A 20,628-nucleotide genomic window follows, 5' to 3' on the forward strand; every position below is an offset into this window, starting at 1 on the left:
TAGATGGATGGTGTTGGACAGTGAGAGCAGCAGGCCAAGTGTCCCCGCAAGCCGGTTGGGGCGCTTGCTTGTGAAAATTGGCAGCAGCGGCAAGGATGAAAAGATGAATGCGCCAAACAAAACCCTCCCCCACGCTGCCCCAGACTCTATCCAGCCCTGCAACTGCACCACACGGCAATGCGCCTTGATGCACGGCGTGCGAGCCCGCAGCTGAACCACAAGACGTGGTTGGTGAAACGACAGCCCGGCGGCCTTTGACTTGTCAGATGATGGATCCCCAAATCCAGGGACTTTGTCGGGCGCATCCATGGGCCTGCCACGGAGCGGTGAGTGGCAGCGGTGAGGTTGCGCTGGTGGAGTCCGTGGATCTAAAGTAGGTAGGTTGGCTTGGTTGCAAGTACATGTGTGTGTGCATGCTACATCCAGACATACGGGTCTGTCCATGCATCTACTACTTTACTCTAGAGCTGAGGGAGGATCAGACACGAGGACGGGGCGTGCAGAGTGAGGCATTTGGCCCTCCAGTCGGCGCATCGACATGCAACCCACTCGAGGCCGCCATGCAAGTGTTTGGTGGAGAGGATGCAGCGGGAGTAGTGTAGAGAGTAGTCCGAGAAGCACATGGTGACGCTGTCCTCAATTCAGGGTCTTGCTGCTTCTACTGCTTCTACTGCTGCTGCTGCTGCTGCTTCGACGACAACGTCAAGTCTTCCGACACAAGCGGCCCAAACACACTGACTTGGGCAATGCAATTGCGTTTCGCGCCCGGCGGTGCCCTAGACAGTGACTTCGCCAGCACGCACACGCACACGCACTCGCACTCGCACTCGCACTTGCACACAACGGCCGCTGTAAGCATTAAATTACAGGCGCGCCGTGCGTCCCAGCCATTACTGCGCTACCATAAAAGTCACTATTCTTGCCGGTACCAGGCCAGAGCGGCACAGCCAAGCCGAGCACTGGCGTCCCCTACCCACTGTTTCTCTCTGCCAACCCCAAATCGGTGCCGAGACGCCATTGCACATCAAATTCCTTTCTCTCCCCCTCCCACCCCCCCAAACTGCGCTCCGACTCGCCCGTCCGCGCCGCTACTGTCGCAGCTCTCAAGTGCGCATAAGTCGTCTGACTGACGGCCTTCTGCCACCTTCGTCCACGCCATCTGCCAAGCCCCATTTCTCTTAGCAACCGCCTGTCTGTCTCTGCCGCCCCCTCCACCAACTACGGCCCGTTGCCACACGTCGTCGCCCTGGGTTTGACCTCGTCACTAGGTACCCCCTTCCCTCTCCACACTGCCTGCCACTGCCTGGTTCTGATACGTCTTCTAGCTTGTCCATTGTTCCAACCCCCAGGTTCAACTCTGCTCTTCTCCACCATGTTGCTTGAGATATTATAACACTGTCTCCTTGGGGCGCCCCCCCCCACACTTTCGTCCAACCTGCCATTATAGTCTCCGCTAGCACACTCACACACACATACACACATACACCCTCCTACTACTACCACGACCACGACCACGCGTCTGTAGAGCCTGACGGAATCCTACGCCTTGGTTCGGCCACCTTTTTTTCCAACATTTCCACCATCAACTGCCAGCCTGACAACCTCATCAATCATCCCATCACCCACCCGGACGTTCTCCTTCACACCACATCACCAGACCTATTTCCGCTTTCACAACCCAAACATCCTTTGACAGACCATTAGTCAGCCGTACAACCTCATGGCCAACGACCAGGATCACATAAGCAAACAGGGCGCACTGCGAGTAAGCACGCCACAGACCATGTCTGCTACAGCATCGCCACCCCTCATGACTACCGAGGACGAGACCATGGGTGACCTTGATGAGCCGCCCGAACCCCGCGCGCAGCGCCCTACGCCCTTGGTACTCCAAAACACCACAACCGCGTCCTTTACAAAATCAAAGCCCGTCTGTGACCGCAAAGAATCGCTGCTCACCTCGGCCCTCAAATCGGGATCTGCTACCAGCTCCCCTGTCGACAGCCGGTCCGACGCGAGCCCAGTCCGCGGCATGTCGTGCGTCTCTACATGGAGCAACAATAGCGGTACTACTGATCTTACAAGTGACGGAGGCTTCACAAGTCCTGGTACTCGACCCTGCACGCCCAGCCCTCCGCTCCCTACAGCGTCCTTTCACGGCATGTTGCCCATGTTCAACAACAAACCATTGGAGCTACCAATCTCAATCGCCTTGCACGATGGCGACAGCACCGTTCCAGTGCACAAGATTGCGCCCCCGCAAAATACCGAGCAGAACATTGAGGCAGTTCTCGGAAGGAAGAGACGCATCATGTTTGCATGTGGTGCCAAAGAGGAGAAGAAGAAGCCAGAAGAAGCTGCCTCGAAACCGGCTCCTGCCGCTGCCCCCGCCTCGGAAGAGCCTCCAAAGCGTGTCAGCACCATCAAGTTTGCGTGCCCATCCAAGCCTTCAGAAGAAGCGCCTCCAAAACCTGTCGCAGCCAAACCCCGTCGAATGGCCAGCCCAGCCCCACCACCACAACGGATCCTTTCGTCTCCCAAAGCAACCCAAAAAGTCCACCGCGACTCTGACTCGACAGTCCGTAACAATTCACCTGTCAGCGTCCGGAAAGCACGCACAGTTGATCGAACCCGCCGCTTGAGTGCCAACTCTGATCTAGCTCGTTGTGAGGCATACCGCTTCCATGAGTTTGCTAGCTCAGAAGAGGAGGTTGAGGAGTGGACTCAAGAAGTCACTTGCCACCGAAGCAGACTAACAGTCCAAGACACGCTTAAAATCGAGAACAACCTACGCAAGCTAGGCGAGGAAGTTGCAGAAGAGGAGGCGATCGAGGAGGAGGAAGACGAAGAGGATGAAGAAGACGACGACGACGACGACAATATCGAAATGGACGACGATGATGATGATGATGACGACTTGCTTGATGAAGATCACGATGACAGTGATGCGCGCAGCGATACCACCGACGAGGGTTTCCAAACGGATGATGAAAACGGATTTGCCGGCTCCGATGATGAAAGTGATGCAGGTTCCGACTACAATTGGTGGGCCCCTGGAGCATCAACCGCTGCGACATCAGTGGAGCACCTGGAACAGCTTCGCCTAAAGCCTACCCGCACCGTGTCTGAGTCGTCAATTGGATCTCTCGAAAGCCGAGATGGTCTCAAGATCATGGACAAACCACCAAAGCGGAAGAAGTCGAGGCCGGTCAATATCCGTGTTCCGAGCCCCGAGTTGCCTGACAGCACCGACTTCGTTTGTGGTACCCTCGATGAAGATAGGCCGGCAGAGGAGGCATACATGTCGACACTAGAACGCCGACGTGCTGCCAAGCACAAGCCTACTCCACAAGACATTGATCCTACCTTTCCCACATCGGATCCCGAGCTTCCGGATGACGAAGAGGACGAAGTTTCCGAATGCGAGAACCTAGCCTCAGAGACCGACCACCTAATGATGCACGGTCGCATGGATCCAGATGCCGACTTGCGCGGTCGTCGCAAAGACATCAGCAAGAAGCGTTCGCCCCTACCTTCACCAAAGCGCCTGCGGTCCCCGCCACCTGCCAAGCGTGCCGTGCATCGCTCTCCACCGCCACGCAAGCTGTTTGGTAATTCTCCCAAGCGGCTGCATTCTCCTCCACCTCCCATGCGCCTTCGATCACCACCACCTACTCGCCGCGGCTCTGTCAACCCCTTGGCTGCTCGCCAGCGTAGCGACATCTCGATACGCTTTGGTGGTATTGCCGAGAGACCCGTACCCACCGTCTCTGCCTCTGTTCCACGCACATCCATCACCATGAGGAATCCGTTTGATCTTGAGGAAGAAGATGACGATGCCGCTGACATGCCTGTGCGCCGAGCCATCGATATCAAGGTCGGGCTCGAGAAGAAGAAGCAGCGCCGCAAGGAGAAGCTGTACAGAAAGCAACATCGCAAGGGCACTAAAGAGAAGCGTCCTGCCCCTGGTCGTGGTGCAGAGCGCATGCGTGAGATGGGATTGGCCGTTCATGCCCACAAGGGCAAGAACAACGGCTTCCAGCCTTTCCAGATTCGCTATGCAGCAGATGAGGAGGACACATACGTACTGTCTGCCTAGATATAAAAGGCACTTTTGGGTTTGGCAAACAGTTTTCTTTCTTTTCACATATAACTTTCATTGTACATGTGTGAGGACCAGCGCCGCCTGGCCAAGGTAGCCGGCACACTTTACCTGTCTTCCTTGTTGGGTGGCTTTATACATGTTACCTTGACATGTATACTTTACACACAAGAGGGGAGCTTGTTGGTCGCTGGTCCCACTATTTCTTCTTCTTCAAAGAGGGTCTCCTGAGGGATTGACTCTTTTTCTTTCTTTGTTCTCTTCTTCTTCCTTGGAGCGCTTAGATTTGGGACGAGTATAGTAGATATGGACTGCTTCTTCTTCTTCTTTTTGGGTCTTCTTCTTGTTACCTAAGCATCATTTTTTCCCTCCACTGTGCGGTTTGGTAACACCTTGTTTATAACATCATCTTTAAGTCGCCGTATTTTCTCTTGATATGGTTCGTGTCCTACTTTCTTTTTTGCTCGTTCCCCCCCCCCCGCGCTGTTTTGATTTTTTTTTTGGAGTTGAGAAAGGAAAAAGGTCTTTTCTCCTCCTGCAGATTGTGCATATGTGTAGATTCTTGAAGTTGCTCCTCTTATCTTTGCATCGTTGTCTCGAGCGACATTGTTCCTTTGTGCCATCTCTGTATATCCAAATCGAAGTGATCATAACGTCACATACCAACACCACAGCAACCTCTTTTTCTGTCCACAACACCCGTCACATTCGTGCTTCTCTCCACCTCTTCCACTACTGCAATGTCGATCGAAGTGTACAAAAGAACTTGGTATATTTGTAGTGATCCGCTTTATCGTACATGGTGAAATCTCATACGCAACCCCTGTTAGGCTAGTATGCCTTGTGATATCCCCCCCAACCCCTAATCCCAAATGATGTATTCCCGTTTCCCCGCCGGTACATAGAAATGGTTTGTCCCCTCCCCCCCCCCCCGTCTAGTAAAGAAAATTTCGGTGCTCATATGCAGGACGACTGAATACCCAAATACCCCCGCAGGTGTAAGGGAAGACGAGTCGATAGTAATCCCACGTGATGCTAAAGAGCTGTGTGGCAGGCAGGCAGGCAGGCGGGCGGGCGGGCAGTGTGATGCTGTATTGGGTCGCCGTGTTCCAAAAATCAAACAGGAGACCAAATTGCTGGTGGCGTTGTGTGTGTGTGTGTGTGTGTGTGTGTGTGTGTGGTGTTGAAGTCATATATCGTCGTAACCCATTCCTACTCTTTCTCCAGAGCAAAGAAAAAAACAAGAAAAAAAAGAGACTTCTTTCCATCTCTCCCATCCAAAATACATATTTTTTTTCTCTTTCCCCTTGTTCACCTCTGATCAGGCATCAACCCATCACACTCGACCGTCAAGGCCTTTTCTTCTCCCTCGAGTCGGATTCCTCGTGTCCTCGCGAAGCACCTGTTACACAACCATGTTAGTTTTTTTCTCCTTTCACGCAGTAAGATTGTAACGGACAACCAAAAAAAGGGGGGGAAGAGGGATAAAACTTACACAGTCCAAAGATACTCGGCAACAAGATAGGCGACGAAAAACAGCATGAACAATCCTACCACGGTGCCCACATAATGCACCTCTGGCGCGCCCATCATGCCCACGCCGTCGTCCTCGCACCGCTCCACCCTCTCGACATCATCCTCAAACCCGCAAATGATGCGGTTCTCACTGCGCACCTGCTCGGCCGGGTCGAGCGGGAGCGTCTTGCCCTGCTGGATGGCATCCAGGATGCTGGGGTCGACGGGTGTCGGGATGGCGAGGACCTTTGCGATGGTGGCGTCGCTGGCGAACTGGAGTTTGAGGTCGTTTGCCGTGGCGAGGGAGAGGGCGGCGTCCCAGTCCAGGGCGAGGAGTTCTTGGTAAGGGCAGTGAGTAGGGGCGGCGCTAGTGGAGAAGGTGAGGCAGCGGCACTCGAGGTCGGAAGGGTGGTGTGTCGGCGTGTTTGTTGTTGGGGCGGCGAGAGAGGAGGTGAGGAGGAGGGTGAGGGTTGTGATTGTGCGGAACATGGTCGGTGAGAGTAGGTTGGAACAGGCGGTGTTGTTGTTTTTGTTTTTATTTTATTTCTGGGTTTCCCAGGGGGAAGGTGAAGGAGTGGATAGGGTTGAGTTGCAAGTGGGTGTTGTTGGACAGGAATGCCACGACTGGAGTATTATAGGCTGGCTGGGAGGGGTTTTTTTTGCGTAGTACACTGGTGATAGGGACGGGGTCGAGAGTGTCTAAGAGGCTGGTTAGTGGCTACTGTTCCGGTGTATATATCTCTTTCTGTTGGACTGACGCACTGGGTGTTTAATGACAAAAAGGAAATGTCTCGATTAGGTGCCTGAGTGAGCGGAGTTAGTCCGTAAATCAAGCCACAGGCAAGCAGATGGGGGTCACGATGCTTTATCAGGCAGCATGGTGAGATGAGAGTGGACGGGGCCAATGAGGGTATGGCTAGGGCGCCGGTGTAGTTTGGTTAGGTGCGTGAATTTACTACAAGGCGGCCCTTTGTGGCACAGCCTCACCCGGCTTTCGGGGCCTTGTACGGAGGGCCGCGTCCGCTCCAGCCACTGTGCAAATGGCGCTGTAGTGAGTTGTTTCGTACAGCGACCCCCCTGTCGCGCGTTTGTGCTGACCATGCCGGGATCCACGGCTAGGATGGCTACGGTACTGGCGCAAAAACATATAGTGATGACGGGTGGCCCATCGACGAATGTCCTCGAAGCAGCAGCGTTCCCGTGGAGATGCAGCGTATAGACGGGGTCAAGGATGCCGTCATTTCCGTGGCTGGTGTCGTGGATGTCTGAGGAACAAAAGGGACGACTCGTAAAGCCACGCAGCCGCAGGGACATGCCCGCAGAGAGCGTATAGGCCAACCCCGGAACAAGCCTCAACGTGTCATTGGACCCGTCCAAACAAGCTTCGGCGGCGCACGTCAAGGCACATCAAGCCTGGGCGAGAGAGGGGGCCTGAACATGGCCGTCGCAGCGCAGCCTATGAAGGTCTCCGCGGCGTACATCCACATACGAGCCCTTCATGAACCACCCCACTGTGCACATGAGCGCCAGTGTATCGTCGTACGTAAATCCAGTCTGATCAACATAACAGTCATCGTAGATGCGTTCATTGAACGCGTCATGCTTGCGGGACATTACGAGATCTGAGTCGCCAACGCCATCACATTACAACTTGGCCAAAACGTCCTGTCATCGCCGAGACTGTGATCATCAACGCACCGAGCACCTAGGCGCTTTTCGAGGAAACACAACACGACGTTGAGCAGCCGTCCCTGTCCTTGTCCACCGACAATAGCGAGGGGACATCTCCCGTGCCGTTATCATGCAGAACTTCAGCTGGTGACCCTGCAATGTTTCAACGGTCCATAGAAACCAACCCGCCGCTTCTACTCAAAGCCACTGAACTAATGGCACTAATCGAACTAACTGAACCCAAAAAACCCTCCCGCATAAAGCAATACATGGCCCAAACGACAAACGCGAACCCGTAATAAAAAAAAAAAGGTGTCAATCCCGTAGCCCTTAATTCTCAATCTCCAATCTGCCTTGCGTCTTGTGCCCCTGCCCCTTCGGCGCCGGCTCGCTCATGGAGGCAATCTCGGAGCCGGGAGTCTTGATTTCCAGCCGCCCACTGCACATCCCCCTCTTCCTCGGCTGCTTCCGTCATCGTAGTCGTGCTGCAAACACCAGACAACCATGCCTCCACCTTGCGCCTTCACTGTTCCTCCCGCCCCTCCCCGTACCCCGTGATACCTCCCAGTAGCCCGCCAACACCCCTACCTACACCCCCAAGCGTGCTCCCAACACCGCCAACCACATCCCCCTTTCCAAGCTTGCTTACGCCATCACCCAGACCTCCCGTGATGCCGTTAACAGCATTATTAGCGCCTTTCCCTACATTCCCCACCACGCCGCCGACAGGTCCTCCAACTGTGCCTCCCAGCCCAGCCAGTCCATCACCAACGGTATTTCCGAGTCCCTTGCCCACGCCCGTAACGGTATTGCCTAGTAAAAAGAAGAAATCCTATATCAGCCACACATTCCACGCTGTCGAACAAAAAAGAACATGGAAACATGAAAAGAAAGACATGTGAACGAAGGAGGGGGAAAGTCAAAGGGTAAAAAAAGAAGAAAGAAAGAAAGACGGAAAGAAAGAGGAAACATACCAACGCCACTTGTAGCCCCCGCAACAGTCCCCTTCATATCCCCCCTCCCCAACGCCCCCGTCGTCTTACTCACCGTCCCTTGAACCCCCTTCGTCGCACTGCCAACAGTATAATACACATTATCCACCGCGCCCGTCGTCGTCTTGCCAACCCCATCCGTCACATGCTTTACCGGCTTGCCCACACCCGCAGGCAGCCTATCCAGCCCTTTACCCGCAACCCCCGTGACGCCATCGACGGTCCTGTTGACGCCTGCAGTCGCGGAATCGGTAATGGTGTTTAGCGTGCCGGTTGTTGTGCCGACGGTCTTGTTCAGCGTGCCCGTGGCTGTGTTGATGGTTTTGCCCACGGCGCCGGGCGCGCGCTGAGCGCGTGGTTGGTGGCCTGGGGGTGGATAAGCTTGGAGTATGGAGAAGGGGGTTGGGTAGGTACCGTCCGGGTTCACCTTGACCGGTGTCTTTTTGACTGTCGAGGTGTTGGTTCCTGTCGTGGTGGTGGTGGTGGTGGTGGTAGCAGCAGCCGTCTTGACGGGCGTGGCTTTTGCGGGGGTAGAAGTGCTTTTGACAGGCGTGCTTGTTACTGTCTTTTTGACGGTGCTTGTGGGCTTGGATACGGGCGTTTCTGCGGCTGACTTCTTCCTGATGGGCAGGGGCTTGATAGTACCAAGAGGTGTGCGTGCGGGAGCGGGCTTTGACCGCTCGCTGATATTCGTTTTGGCTGCTGTTACTGGCGTCTTTTTCACCGCAGGTGTAGTCGTTGTCTTTGCCACATTCGACGTAGGCGTGCCAGCTGCATTGAGCTTTCTGGGAACCCTCTTCACTGGCGTAGCAGCTGGGCTCGTTGTGTCTGTAGTCACCGCTGATGCCTTCTTAGCGGAGACGGATTTGGCTGCTGGCTTCACTGGTGTCACTGTCGTTGACTTCTTCGCAGTCGGTCTAGCACCTTTGGAGATGTTCTCCGCGCTCGCTGTAACTCACATCTCAGTATCTGAGCATACTTGCATAGCGGTCATCAGCTTACATTGGAGCGCTGCATTCTGCTGCTTGATTTGATCCAAGGCGGGCATGATGTGTTTGATGGACTTTTGGATGATTCAAAAAAGATTAATGCATTCAAGATGCTACGGATTCTGCTGTAAACCTGCTCGCTTTAGAGCTGGATCTAAATTATGTTTCTACACACTGCCGTTGTGCCACCTCCTACGTCATGTCTTCTCCTTATCCCTGTCGTTACAGAGATGCCAATGTGGCCCAGGCTGCGGAGAGATCCTGTTTTCGCGGACACGGGACGATCATCGTGGCGGAGCCCAGCCCGTTTAGACCCTTGCCCTTGCCGTCTCCGATTAGATTGCAACACCACAGTACAACCATATCACACACCACATGTAAAGCCAAAGAACGCCGGCTTCGCCAAGCAGAATAGTAGTACTACAACCTCCAGTAGTCCTTCAGTAGTCTTACAGTAGTCGCCTCAACCCACACCTAACCTAAAGGCCACTTGCGTCACATCACTCACGTCTTCGCACACAACAACCTTTTGCTTTTTGAACATTTCATCATTCGTCAAAAGTAACTACCTATGGGCAAATCTACCGAAGATACAGTTCGGGATATCCATTTACTCGTGATGCATAAAAGTCCACCACTCTAAGACTCCATCGAAGATTAAGCTCCGTCATCATGCAAAAGATGTAGAAAGAAAAGGAAAGCCATGACACATGAAAGGGATATCAAAGCGCCGACCAAACTTTTTGAAACCAGGCGACACAGGCGACACGCTTAGTCGACCTCCTCCATGGCGCTCTCGCCAGCGGCGGCAGGCGCCTCGGTTGAGGCCTCACCCTTCTCCTGCTCGGTCTCAACCTCCTCGTCGACGTTCAGACCAAGAGAGACGAGCTTGTGAATGCGCTCAGCGTACTGAACGGGCTCGTCAATGGTGAAGCCAGAGACAAGGAGAGAGGTCTCGAAGAGAAGGAGGGTAATGGACTTGACAGTGCGGTCGTCCTCACCATCAGCCTCAACCTTGCGCTTGAGCTCCTTGATGATGGCAGACTTGGGTGAGATCTCAAAGGTCTTCTTGGAAGACATGTAAGAGCTCATGGAGGTGTCACGGAGAGCCTGGGCCTTCATGATACGCTCCATGTTGGCTGACCAACCGAACTGTCCGGTACGGATGGCACATGGTGAGCCGACAAGCTTGTGAGAGACAACAACCTTCTCGACCCTGTCGCCGAGAACGTTCTTGAGGCTCTTGGCCAGACCCTCGTACTCCTTCTCCTCAGCCTCGCGGGCCTTCTTCTCCTCCTCGGACTCCTCAAGCTCAAAGTCCTTGGTGATGTCGACAAGCTTCTTGCCGTCAAACTCCTTGAGCTGAGTCATGGCGTACTCGTCAATGGGGTCAACGAGGAAGAGAACCTCGAAGCCCTTCTCCTTGAGAGTGTCGAGGAAGGGTGACTTCTGGACAGCCTTGAGCGACTCACCAGTGATGTAGTACATCTGCTTCTGGTGCTCGGGCATGCGGGTGACGTAGTCAGTGAGAGAGGTCTGCTCCTCACCAGACTTGGTGGAGTTGAAGCGAAGGAGCTTGGCGAGGGCGGCACGGTTCTGCGAGTCCTCGTGGATACCAAGCTTGATGTTCTTGCCAAAGGCAGAGTAGAACTTGTCGAACTGCTCGCGGTCCTCGGCAATCTCGTTGAAGAGCTCGAGGGTCTTCTTGACAATGTTCTTGCGGATGACCTTCATGATCTTGTTCTGCTGGAGGGTCTCACGAGACAGGTTGAGGGGCAGGTCCTCAGAGTCGACGACACCCTTGACGAAGCTGAGCCACTCAGGGATCAGGTCAGTAGCATCGTCAGTGATGAAGACACGACGGACATAGAGCTTGATGTTGTTCTTGGTCTTCTTGGTCTCGAACAAGTCGAAAGGTGCGCGCTTGGGAACGAAGAGGATGGCACGGAACTCGAGCTGACCCTCAACGGAGAAGTGCTTGACAGCAAGGTGATCTTCCCAGTCGTTGGATAGCGACTTGTAGAATGAGGCATACTCCTCAGTGGTGATGTCTTGTGGGTTGCGGGTCCAGATGGGCTTGGTCTTGTTGAGCTCCTCCTCCTCGATCTTGGACTCCTTGACCTTCTTGGTCTTCTTCTCCTTCTTCTCTTCCTCCTCGTCGACCTCCTCAACCTTGGGCTTCTTCTCGTCACCCTCCTCGACCTTCTCCTCGGTGGCCTCGTCATCCTCAACCTCCTTCTCAGTCTCCTTCAGGACGTGAAGGTAGATGGGGTATGAGATGAACTCGGAGTGCTTCTTGACAACCTCCTTGATCTTGCTCTCGTTGAGGTAGTCCATCTGCTCATCCTTGAGGTGGAGGATGATCTTGGTACCACGGCCAATCTGCTCGCCCTCGGTGTCCTCAGTGATCTTGAAGGTACCACCAGCACTTGACTCCCAGATGTACTGCTCATCATCGTTGTTCTTTGATACGACGGTGACGCGGTCAGCAACGAGGTATGCGGAGTAGAAACCAACACCGAATTGACCAATCATGGAAATGTCGGCACCGGCTGACAGGGCCTCCATGAACTGCTTTGTGCCTGAGCGGGCAATCGTACCCAGGTTGTTGATGAGGTCGGCCTTGGTCATACCAATACCGCTGTCTTGGATAGTGAGAGTCTTAGCCTCCTTGTTGGGGATGATGTCGATGCGAAGGTCCTTGCCGCTGTCAAGCTTGCTTGGGTCTGAGAGGGCTTCATATCGGATCTTGTCGAGGGCATCGGAGGCGTTAGAGATGAGTTCTCGCAGGAAGATCTCCTTGTTCGAGTAGACGGTGTTGATGATGAGACCGAGCAGCTGAGAGATCTCAGCCTGGAACTCGAAAGTCTCCCCAGACATGGTGACGGGTGTGTGAAGTGTTCGGAGCTGCAAACAATAGAGTCAGACGATGTTTTTTTGCAACAAGTGGCGGAAAGAGTAGATTAGATGTGCGGCTGATGCGGGGAAGACGAACGGTATGAGCGGGGTAATTGGAGTATTAGGCTCTTCTATTGGGCGTGAAAAAGAGCAAATTGCAAGACTGCAGTGTCTATGTGGTGAGAGAGAAAGAGAGCAATTCAATGAAGAAAAACGCAGAGGAGGCTCATGTTTGGGGCTCATATAGCCTTTGGTGGAGCTCGAGAATCTTCTAGACAGCATGGCAGAAAGGCAGAGAAGGTTGTCGCCTGGCCAATCAGCGCGCGTCTGCGCCTGCAATCGAGCCTCACCGCCAAACACGACTTCCCCGCCCTGTCGAGACGCGTCCACCGAATTCCACCACCATCGCTTTCTCCACCTCCACGCAAGGCTACACACATTCTGTCCGTGGGCAACAAGGTTACAAGTAATTATAGTAGCTTCATCGCATGCCTGAAACAGAATAGCAACTCCGCTACCATCCTCCGACACCCCAGCCTTCACGCACACAACCCCGCCGAGACGCACACCACTTGCACAACGACTTGGACTACTAGATCCAAACACTGAATCGGCGGCCCTCACGGATATTGGTACATTGCAGACACATATCGTGAATTGGGTCTTAGCATGATGGATTCGTTAGATAAAGGTCCTCATGAACTCTCCAAGCGCCATAATGGCCATGGCTTGTCCATACGGCATACTGGTAATCTTGATGTCCTTGTAATGCTGTAAATCATGTCCCATGGCGGTGCCAAAGCTCGTCTCCGTCAGCTCACCCTCCGCATTGATCTTACCAATGACTGCCTTTACCGCCTTTACTGCACTCTCCAGGAACACGTCTCCACTAATGTATCGCTTCCGGCACGCCTTGAGCATACCGTATGCGAAGCCCGCCGTGGCTGATGACTCTTCATAACTGCCCTCGGAAATGGGAATGTCGAGCAGGGTGCGCCACATGCCACTCTCTCCTTGACACTTGACTAGTGCCCGGCATTGCGACTCAAGAATTCCCACGAGGAACTGCCGTAACGGATCACTCTCCTTGAGATCTAAAAGTTCGATGAAATCCGGGATAGCGATTGTGAGCCACGAGTTTCCACGCGCCCATCGTGCCTTGCCAAAGTTGTGTCCGACTTCCAATCCACCCTTGTCTTCCCACTTCCAGCCGTGGTAGAACAAGCCAGTGCTTGTGTCGCATAGGTACTGGCAGTGCAGGATGAATTGGCGCTTCGCCTCTTCTACGTACTCTGGGCGGTTCAGGGTGAGACCAATCTTTGCCAACGGTAGCGCGCTCATCATCAGCGTATCATCCCAGAGCTCATCCTTATTGAAGGAGTTGTATGTCTCGTGCTGGAACCCGCCAAACTTGGTGCGGGGCAGCCCGTGCATGACCCACTCAGCCCAGGTGTCCAGCCATGGAACAAATGTCTTGTTGCCCGTCTCTTCGTACAGGTATGCCAATGAGAGGAATGGGCTCATTGTATTGATGTTCTTGGTTGTGCCCTTGGCGAGTTGCTTATCAAACCAGCCTTTTATGATGTCGAGCGTCGTCGTGCTGCCCGTCAGCGTGTAGTAGTGCCATAGCCCGTACAGTCCAATTCCGTGAGTCCATTCCCAGCCGTCCCAGCCCTTGGTATCAATTATGCGTCCATCGTCGAGTTTGAGTAGGAACTCGCCGGTTGTGTCGTGAATGTTGATTAGGTTGTGGGTTAAGAGCAGGATCTTCTCATCTATCTGGCCTTTTGTCAGACCATGCACTGTGAGTGTCGACATGGCGGATGTAGGTTCCGAGATGTTGAGTGGATTTGGAATGGGTGCTCCTGGGTAGTGGAAACTAAATATTGAGCAGTAGAGTCCCAATTACTCTCACGCAGTGCACAAGAAGAAGACAAGAGGCGGAGGCGCGACAAGTTATCAACACGCGTAGTCCAGCGGGCGAGTACAGTATTGGATCGCTTCCGTGAGCAATACACGCCAACCAAGCCCTACAGAGTGGGGGTGGGGGGTAGTGTACAGACCGGGGAAACTCAGAGTTTCCGACTGCATACTTCGAGGGCTTGGTGGAAATCATTGCCAGATTCTCGTGCCTATCTGCACCGAACTTGTTGATTTCTGCACCGGCACAAGCTTGGCACACGTGGATTTTGCACCCGCTTCTTGGTCCCTGGAAAGCCGCGGCTCATCCACGCATCTGAATCAACACCAAAAGACTCGTCATTGTTTGCTGGAAGGCCACATGAAGCCGCCTTCCGTATTCGCCATATATTGCGCCGACCCTTGTCGATCATTTTGCCGACTCTGCGGGAGGCTATCGCGCAGGTGGCCAAGATCAGCAATGAACCGTCAAGGGAAACACGGCCGCCGTTTAAATAGCCCTTGCTGACCGGCTCGCATCCAAGCTGGGGAAGCCAGCCGCCACCAACTCCAGCGCGAAGGAACGAAGGAATATTTCCACCAGCCATCAGGCAGCTGGTGGCCTGCTACTCGCACCTTCGGCATCATGTATGCCGAGACAATCTTCTTCTTGGAGACATGCCAAGTGGTGGCTTTCTTCACAGTGCTTAATCCTACGTGCTCGTCTCTCCGCATTGTAGGCCACTACGCAAATTGTGTGGATACCATGTCCGTGGGGTTGCTGACCTTACAAAGAACAACTGAGGTTGCAGCAATGGCGCCCATTTGGCCGGGCTAGCAGCACCACGCTTGTGAAGATCCTTTGCTATGCTGGGGCGGGGCAACCGATGAGGTGACTGTGTTCAACCGTCAATACAGGCCTGCCGTGATGTACATGCCCTCATCGTATGTGATTTGTGGAGGAGCCCGCCGGGGTACGGGGTAGACTGGGGTACGCTCGGACGCACCATACATATGATCCGGGTAGAAATATCATCTCGAGTGGCCCTCCAAATCAGCACCTCACAGCAAGTGCTGGGGCCCTTGAGCTTTCATCCCCATTTTCTTCAATTGCCAATCCCCAAAAGGCTTTCAGTATGGCCGCTGCCAGAGACAGCACCGACAAGGTGCAGGGCTTGCCTGCCACTGCTGGTCACCTCGACGATAAGAATGTCAACGAGGTTGAGCGTGTGCTGTCAGTTGGCGACGCGAAGGGCGAACATGTCAACTACGAACGTATCGACCGGGAAGTCGCGCAGTATGCCAGCGAGACTGAAATATACATCTCGGAAGAGGAGAACAAGCGATTGAAAAAGTTGATCGACAGGCGTGTACTTCCTATCATGGTTTTTACCTACTTTTTACAGGTAAACATCATCAGTGAATCATCTCATCTCTTTCTAATTCAACTAGTCTCTCGATAAAGGCACAATGTCTATGACTTCCATCATGGGTATCCGCGACGATATTCCAGTCCTTCATTCAAAGCAGACAGTAAGTTCCAAAGCACACGGAAGCCTGCAAGACGCAAAGCTGACATATGATAGTTTGGATGGCTCACCACTTGTATCTACCTCGCTGTACTCGTTGTCGAATACCCCACCAATTGGATTCTGCAAAGAGTGCCAGTTGCCAAATACCTCGGCCTCAACATTCTTGCATGGAGCGTTGTACTTGCATGCCATGCCCTCTGCTTTAGCTTTCCAGCTCTCGTCGCTGTCCGAACACTGCTTGGTATTTTTGAGGCAGTCTGCCAGCCTGCTTTTCTCATAATGACTTCACTTTGGTACAAGCGAGAGGAGCAAGCTTCGATTGTGACTTATTGGTACATGATGAGTAAGTCAGGATGCATCGAAATTGTGTGACTGTTTGCTAATCACGTGCCTCAGACGGTATGCAACAGATCGTTGGTGGTCTCTTGGCCTACTGCTTTTCACAAATCAGACATCCAAGCTTCAAGAGTCACCCTGGGACTGCATCAATTCGGTCATGGCAGGCTATCTTCATCACCTACGGCTGCATCTCTTTTTTGTGGGGGTTGTTTGTCGTTTGGAGACTTCCCGACAGCCCTATGCGTGCAAAGTGCTGGTCGGAAGAAGACAAGAAGCTGATGGTCGAACGCGTACGCTCCAACCAGACTGGTCTTCAAAATAAAAAATTCCGTGCATACCAATTCAAAGAAGCACTTCTCGACCCCCAGACATACTGCTACATGGGTATCCAGATATTCACCACACTTCCTACTTCTGGACTTGGTGCTTTCTATAACATCATCGTCCAAGGACTCGGATTCAGTATTCTTGAGACTCAACTTCTGGCCATGGTTCTCGGCGCCATTATTATTTTCACGCTCATGAGCTCGGTCTACATCGTCAAGAAGACAAAGCAGAACCTTGTGACCATGGCCATATATTTGATACCAGCTTTCACAGGTACTATTGTCATCATGACTGTTAAGAACACAAACAGCGCAACCCGAGCCGGTCTGCTCATCAGCTACTGGATTGTTTTTACCTTTTGGGCAGCCCAAGGTCTCGGTATGTCCATGCTGACGCGTAACGTCGGAGGGCAGACCAAGAAGTCCGTCTGCATCACTATGAACTTCTTTGCCTGGTGCGCCGGCAACGCTATTGGCCCCAAGGTCTTCTTCGACAACGATCCTCGCTATCTCAAGACGCTAGCTATCCATCTCGGCTGCTACTCTGCACTCGTCTGTGTCATTATCTTTTTGCGGTTCAATCTCACGCTCCGTAACAAGAAGAAGGACCGCGAGTTTGGCACTGAAATTAACAATGCTCATGGCTTCGAGGACTTGACGGATAGAGAGAATCCCAACTTCCGTTATGTTTACTAGACGTAGAAGGAGGTGCTGCACGGGACTTTGATATAATCAATACCATGAATCATGTGTGCATATCACTAAGAATACACCAATATTACCACCTTGATAACTTACTCGTATCACTTGTGCAAAAAGACGGTAACAACAGCTCTAATTCGATACCTCCCCTAAAATCCCACCTCAATCAAACTCCCCCACTCCCGTCATCCAACTTCCTATTCTCCCTCGCACTCCCCTCCAACCCCGCCATAATCGCCTTGTCCTCCCCAGGAATCCTCATCTCAAACACCTCCCTCACAACCGCATACTCATAATACCCACACCGCGCAATCGGCTGCGTCTTCCCAACATCAATCTTGCCATCAGTCAACACGCCCTCATCAATATGCACGCCAACCACCTTCCCGATAACCACATCTACAGAACCCATTGGCGGATTCCCCGGGAGACGCAACGTGCTGTGATACTCGCACTCGAATTTGATGGGACTCTGCTTTACCATTGGAATAAACACCTGTTCATGCTTTGCAGCCTCCTCCGCTCCATCTCGAGGGGCGATGCGCACAGAGCTGAGCTTGCTGCCTTCCTTTTCCAGCCCTGCTTTCTCGAATTCATCAACGCCATAGGCTTCTTGGACCGCGCTAATGTTGACTTGCTCGCGCAGCTCGTACGTAGCTAGGTTCCAGATGAATTTTCCCGTAGCCTCAACGTTGCGGACTGTGTCTTTTTGCGTGGAGCTGGGGGTTTGGTTTGCGCTAAACATTACGTAGGGCGGGTCGAAGGTGAGGTTGTTGAATTGAGAGTAAGGGGCGAGGTTTGCGGTGCCGGTCGGGGAGAGGGTCGAGATCCAGCCGATGGGGCGGGGGACGACGCAGGCCTGGATTATGCGTGAATTAGTTGCATTTGGGATTTAGAATGGCGTGTATTGGGGAATTGAGTGTTGAGAGATGTTGGGTCGAAATGGCATGATGGTTTCTCATCGTGCTGGGAATGGCGAAGTGGATATTTGCTAAACACCATGTGTCCACTGAATATAGCATTGTATACGATTGGAAAATTTAAATACTACTTACCTTGAATGGATCATATGGTAGCCCATGGTCTTCCTTGCCTGGTCGGTAAAACATGTTTGTTTCCCAGTGCTACCTTCTCCTGAAACAAATATATTTTCCCTCTTACACAAGATCCTATCAACAAATATATCTCAGAAAGGTACAAGGTGTACCATTGCATCCCCCATGTCAGGACACATGGCCCGTATATAAACCCCATACCACTCTGCCCAAAGCTTGTTGTTTTGGTGGGGCAGTATTCTCCGCTACGGATGCTACTGCGGGGTTCCCTACGTACATATCGGGATCCCGCAATCGGCACATCTAGGCGGGAAAGACTTGTTTGCTATGCTGAATGAATAGTTGCGTCATTACACCATAACTCTAACAGATACACCATGGCTTCTTACAGTATAGTTTCCCTAGTCATAATCTTCACAATGAGATCGTAATACGCTAGACATGGAGCAAAGAAAGATCAATTCCATCCCACTACCAAAATAAAAACTCAAGATCCATACCGCCATGTCTACCATAGAAACAATCCTGATAACAGGCGCCTCCTCCGGCCTCGGCCTCGCCTTCCTAACGCACTACCTCTCCTTTCTTACCCCAACCCCCAAAATCATAGCCCTAGACAGCCACCCCTTACCCGAAAAGATCACTGCACCGTACCCACCAACCCTTTCCTTCCACCGCCTCGACATCACCAGCGCCGATGCAGTTCAAACCCTCGCATCAACCTACACCCACACCCCCATCGGCTTAATCCTCCACTGCGCGGGCATCCGCGGCCTAGTCCCCTTAATAGTATCCCGCGAGAAAGATGGAAACCGCAACGTCGCAAGTACCGAGATACTGGAAGTCATGGATAAAGAGACAATGATGCGGACCTACGAGGTAAACACCTGGGGAACGTTTAACCTTATCAGATCTTTTTTGCCATCTCTCCTCTCCTCTTCGTCATCGTCACGGGAAAATACGACTCCCACACGCCCCAAAGTCGTTATACTCTCCTCCCGCATGTCCTCCATCTCGGCCAATTCCGCGGGGGGAGCCTACGCGTATCGAGCCAGTAAAGCAGCGTTGAATGCGGTGGTGAGGAGTTTTGTGATTGATGCGCCGCGGGTGCAGTTTTTGCTGCTGCATCCGGGGAGGGTGGAGACGGGGCTGGTGGCGTGGAAGGAGGAAGGGGCGGTGAGCGTGGAGGAGAGCGTGGGGGATTGCTTGAAGGTTTTGGAGAGGATGGGGGAGGAGGAGTGGGAGAGCGGGAGGTTGGTGGATCGGTTTGGGGAGGAGATTGGGTGGTGAGGAAGACAAAGAATGGAGGGCAAGGTCAAGAGGGTAGAGAGTAGTTCTTGTGGATATCGTTAACTAGCTGTAGCATTCACAGCAGCAAGATGCAGCTGTCGAGTTGCATCGTGTACTTTGACTCTTGCAGTGTGCATTAGAGTCGATTGGTCTTCATTGCTGTCGTTATGTGTAATATAGCAGCAAATGTCATATACGGCGCTTGTGATGCATTTAGGCATCACTCTCCTTCTGTTCGGCCTTAGGGTCATGAATGCGCATTCTTGATCGGCGCTCTGATATAAGGACGATTTATGCGACTCTAGTAGGAGAGCATCATTGCTCATCACCCACCAGCTTTTCTGCATCATCCTCACACGCATCTGTTGGTATGCCCTCTTCGCCTTCTCTTCGCCCCGCACTGAATATCTTGTGCGCAATACCCAGGCCTCTCTCGATACCTTGAACCAGCCCCTCCAACGCCCCAAAAATGTCGCCTTGTTGTTCTCGTGCTTCAGTCAGCTTGTCTATTCCAGCTTCGGCCTTTCCTTTGTTCTTCCGCGGTATCTCAACACCTTCTATGCGTAGCATGTAGCCTGGATCTGGAGAGTCCTCGTCGAAAGAGGGAGCTGTTCGCACGCCCGTGTCTATTATCTGCCACTCTGGTGATAGCGACTGTGCATCCATGATTGTGCGTCCATCTTCGCCTACATCGACAATAAGGTAGTGTTCCTTAACACCTGGTATGGGTGGCGGAAATGGCGACTCGACTGGTGGGTCTTGTTCATATTCCTCTCCTTCGACCTCTTCTTCATCACCTTCCCGACCCCGACGCCGATCTCCGGCAGGCGGTGCATCATGTGGAAGGTATCTTGTATCGTCTAGCCCTAAGCCTCGCATCGAGGCTGCAGTGACAATGGTAGGATCGTCGTCTGCGAAGACATAGTGGACATAAGGGTGGTAGTGCTCGCCCGATGTGGTGTCTTCAATCAGGGCGAAGAAGGGTCGGAAGTTTGGCGGTGGCAGCAGGGGTTGCTCAGCATTAGGCTCGGGGTATGGTATGTCGTCCTCCTCCGGCGTGTCGTCAAACTCTTGTTGCTCGTTGGGATCATCGCCGGGAGGATAGTCTGGGTGGTCTAAGGGCTTTGTACGTGGCGAGGGGGTTGCGCGAGGTATTGGCGGCGGTTCTGGAGTGTCGAGGTTGGCAGACATGTTGGGGAGATTGATGGCGGAGTGGAGTTAGTGGAGCTCGGGAGAGCGAGCTCTAACGTGTCCGTGCACCTCGTGCACGGATTCATCTCGTGCACGCCGAACACCATCTCAGCGATCTCAAAAATGA

General features: G+C 53.0%; 9 protein-coding genes across 9 annotated transcripts; 3 read left to right on the forward strand and 6 right to left on the reverse strand.

The window, feature by feature from the left end:
- Positions 1–1,783: 1,783 nt before the first annotated feature.
- On the forward strand, positions 1,784–4,099 carry COCMIDRAFT_40544 (uncharacterized protein; the record flags this gene model as incomplete). The annotated part of the gene is made up of 1 exon (XM_007694038.1): positions 1,784–4,099. One exon carries the CDS (start codon positions 1,784–1,786, stop codon positions 4,097–4,099), a length of 2,316 nt encoding a protein of 771 aa, XP_007692228.1.
- A 1,314-nt stretch (positions 4,100–5,413) lies between these two features.
- On the reverse strand, positions 5,414–6,106 carry COCMIDRAFT_106653 (uncharacterized protein; the record flags this gene model as incomplete). Its single annotated transcript, XM_007694039.1, has 2 exons — positions 5,414–5,504; positions 5,598–6,106. 2 exons carry the CDS (start codon positions 6,104–6,106, stop codon positions 5,414–5,416), a joined length of 600 nt encoding a protein of 199 aa, XP_007692229.1.
- Positions 6,107–7,618: 1,512 nt separating this feature from the next.
- COCMIDRAFT_9008 (uncharacterized protein) lies at positions 7,619–9,328 on the reverse strand (the record flags this gene model as incomplete). The annotated part of the gene is made up of 3 exons (XM_007694040.1): positions 7,619–7,750; positions 8,336–9,228; positions 9,283–9,328. 3 exons carry the CDS (start codon positions 9,326–9,328, stop codon positions 7,619–7,621), a joined length of 1,071 nt encoding a protein of 356 aa, XP_007692230.1.
- A 712-nt stretch (positions 9,329–10,040) lies between these two features.
- Positions 10,041–12,149, reverse strand: COCMIDRAFT_29940 (uncharacterized protein; the record flags this gene model as incomplete). Its single annotated transcript, XM_007694041.1, has 1 exon — positions 10,041–12,149. The coding sequence occupies one exon, from the start codon at positions 12,147–12,149 to the stop codon at positions 10,041–10,043; it is 2,109 nt and encodes a 702-aa protein (XP_007692231.1).
- Positions 12,150–12,848: 699 nt separating this feature from the next.
- On the reverse strand, positions 12,849–13,985 carry COCMIDRAFT_9010 (glycoside hydrolase family 105 protein; the record flags this gene model as incomplete). The annotated part of the gene is made up of 1 exon (XM_007694042.1): positions 12,849–13,985. The coding sequence occupies one exon, from the start codon at positions 13,983–13,985 to the stop codon at positions 12,849–12,851; it is 1,137 nt and encodes a 378-aa protein (XP_007692232.1).
- Positions 13,986–15,202: 1,217 nt separating this feature from the next.
- On the forward strand, positions 15,203–16,959 carry COCMIDRAFT_9011 (uncharacterized protein; the record flags this gene model as incomplete). The annotated part of the gene is made up of 4 exons (XM_007694043.1): positions 15,203–15,472; positions 15,519–15,599; positions 15,653–15,941; positions 15,995–16,959. The coding sequence occupies 4 exons, from the start codon at positions 15,203–15,205 to the stop codon at positions 16,957–16,959; spliced, it is 1,605 nt and encodes a 534-aa protein (XP_007692233.1).
- A 172-nt stretch (positions 16,960–17,131) lies between these two features.
- Positions 17,132–18,074, reverse strand: COCMIDRAFT_106645 (uncharacterized protein; the record flags this gene model as incomplete). Its single annotated transcript, XM_007694044.1, has 2 exons — positions 17,132–17,824; positions 18,021–18,074. The coding sequence occupies 2 exons, from the start codon at positions 18,072–18,074 to the stop codon at positions 17,132–17,134; spliced, it is 747 nt and encodes a 248-aa protein (XP_007692234.1).
- Positions 18,075–18,524: 450 nt separating this feature from the next.
- COCMIDRAFT_106638 (uncharacterized protein) lies at positions 18,525–19,310 on the forward strand (the record flags this gene model as incomplete). The annotated part of the gene is made up of 1 exon (XM_007694045.1): positions 18,525–19,310. The coding sequence occupies one exon, from the start codon at positions 18,525–18,527 to the stop codon at positions 19,308–19,310; it is 786 nt and encodes a 261-aa protein (XP_007692235.1).
- Positions 19,311–19,625: 315 nt separating this feature from the next.
- Positions 19,626–20,501, reverse strand: COCMIDRAFT_106630 (uncharacterized protein; the record flags this gene model as incomplete). Its single annotated transcript, XM_007694046.1, has 1 exon — positions 19,626–20,501. One exon carries the CDS (start codon positions 20,499–20,501, stop codon positions 19,626–19,628), a length of 876 nt encoding a protein of 291 aa, XP_007692236.1.
- Positions 20,502–20,628: the final 127 nt, after the last annotated feature.

The sequence above is a fragment of the Bipolaris oryzae genome (assembly GCF_000523455.1).
Source record: "Bipolaris oryzae ATCC 44560 unplaced genomic scaffold scaffold_194, whole genome shotgun sequence".
Taxonomy (NCBI): domain Eukaryota; kingdom Fungi; phylum Ascomycota; class Dothideomycetes; order Pleosporales; family Pleosporaceae; genus Bipolaris; species Bipolaris oryzae.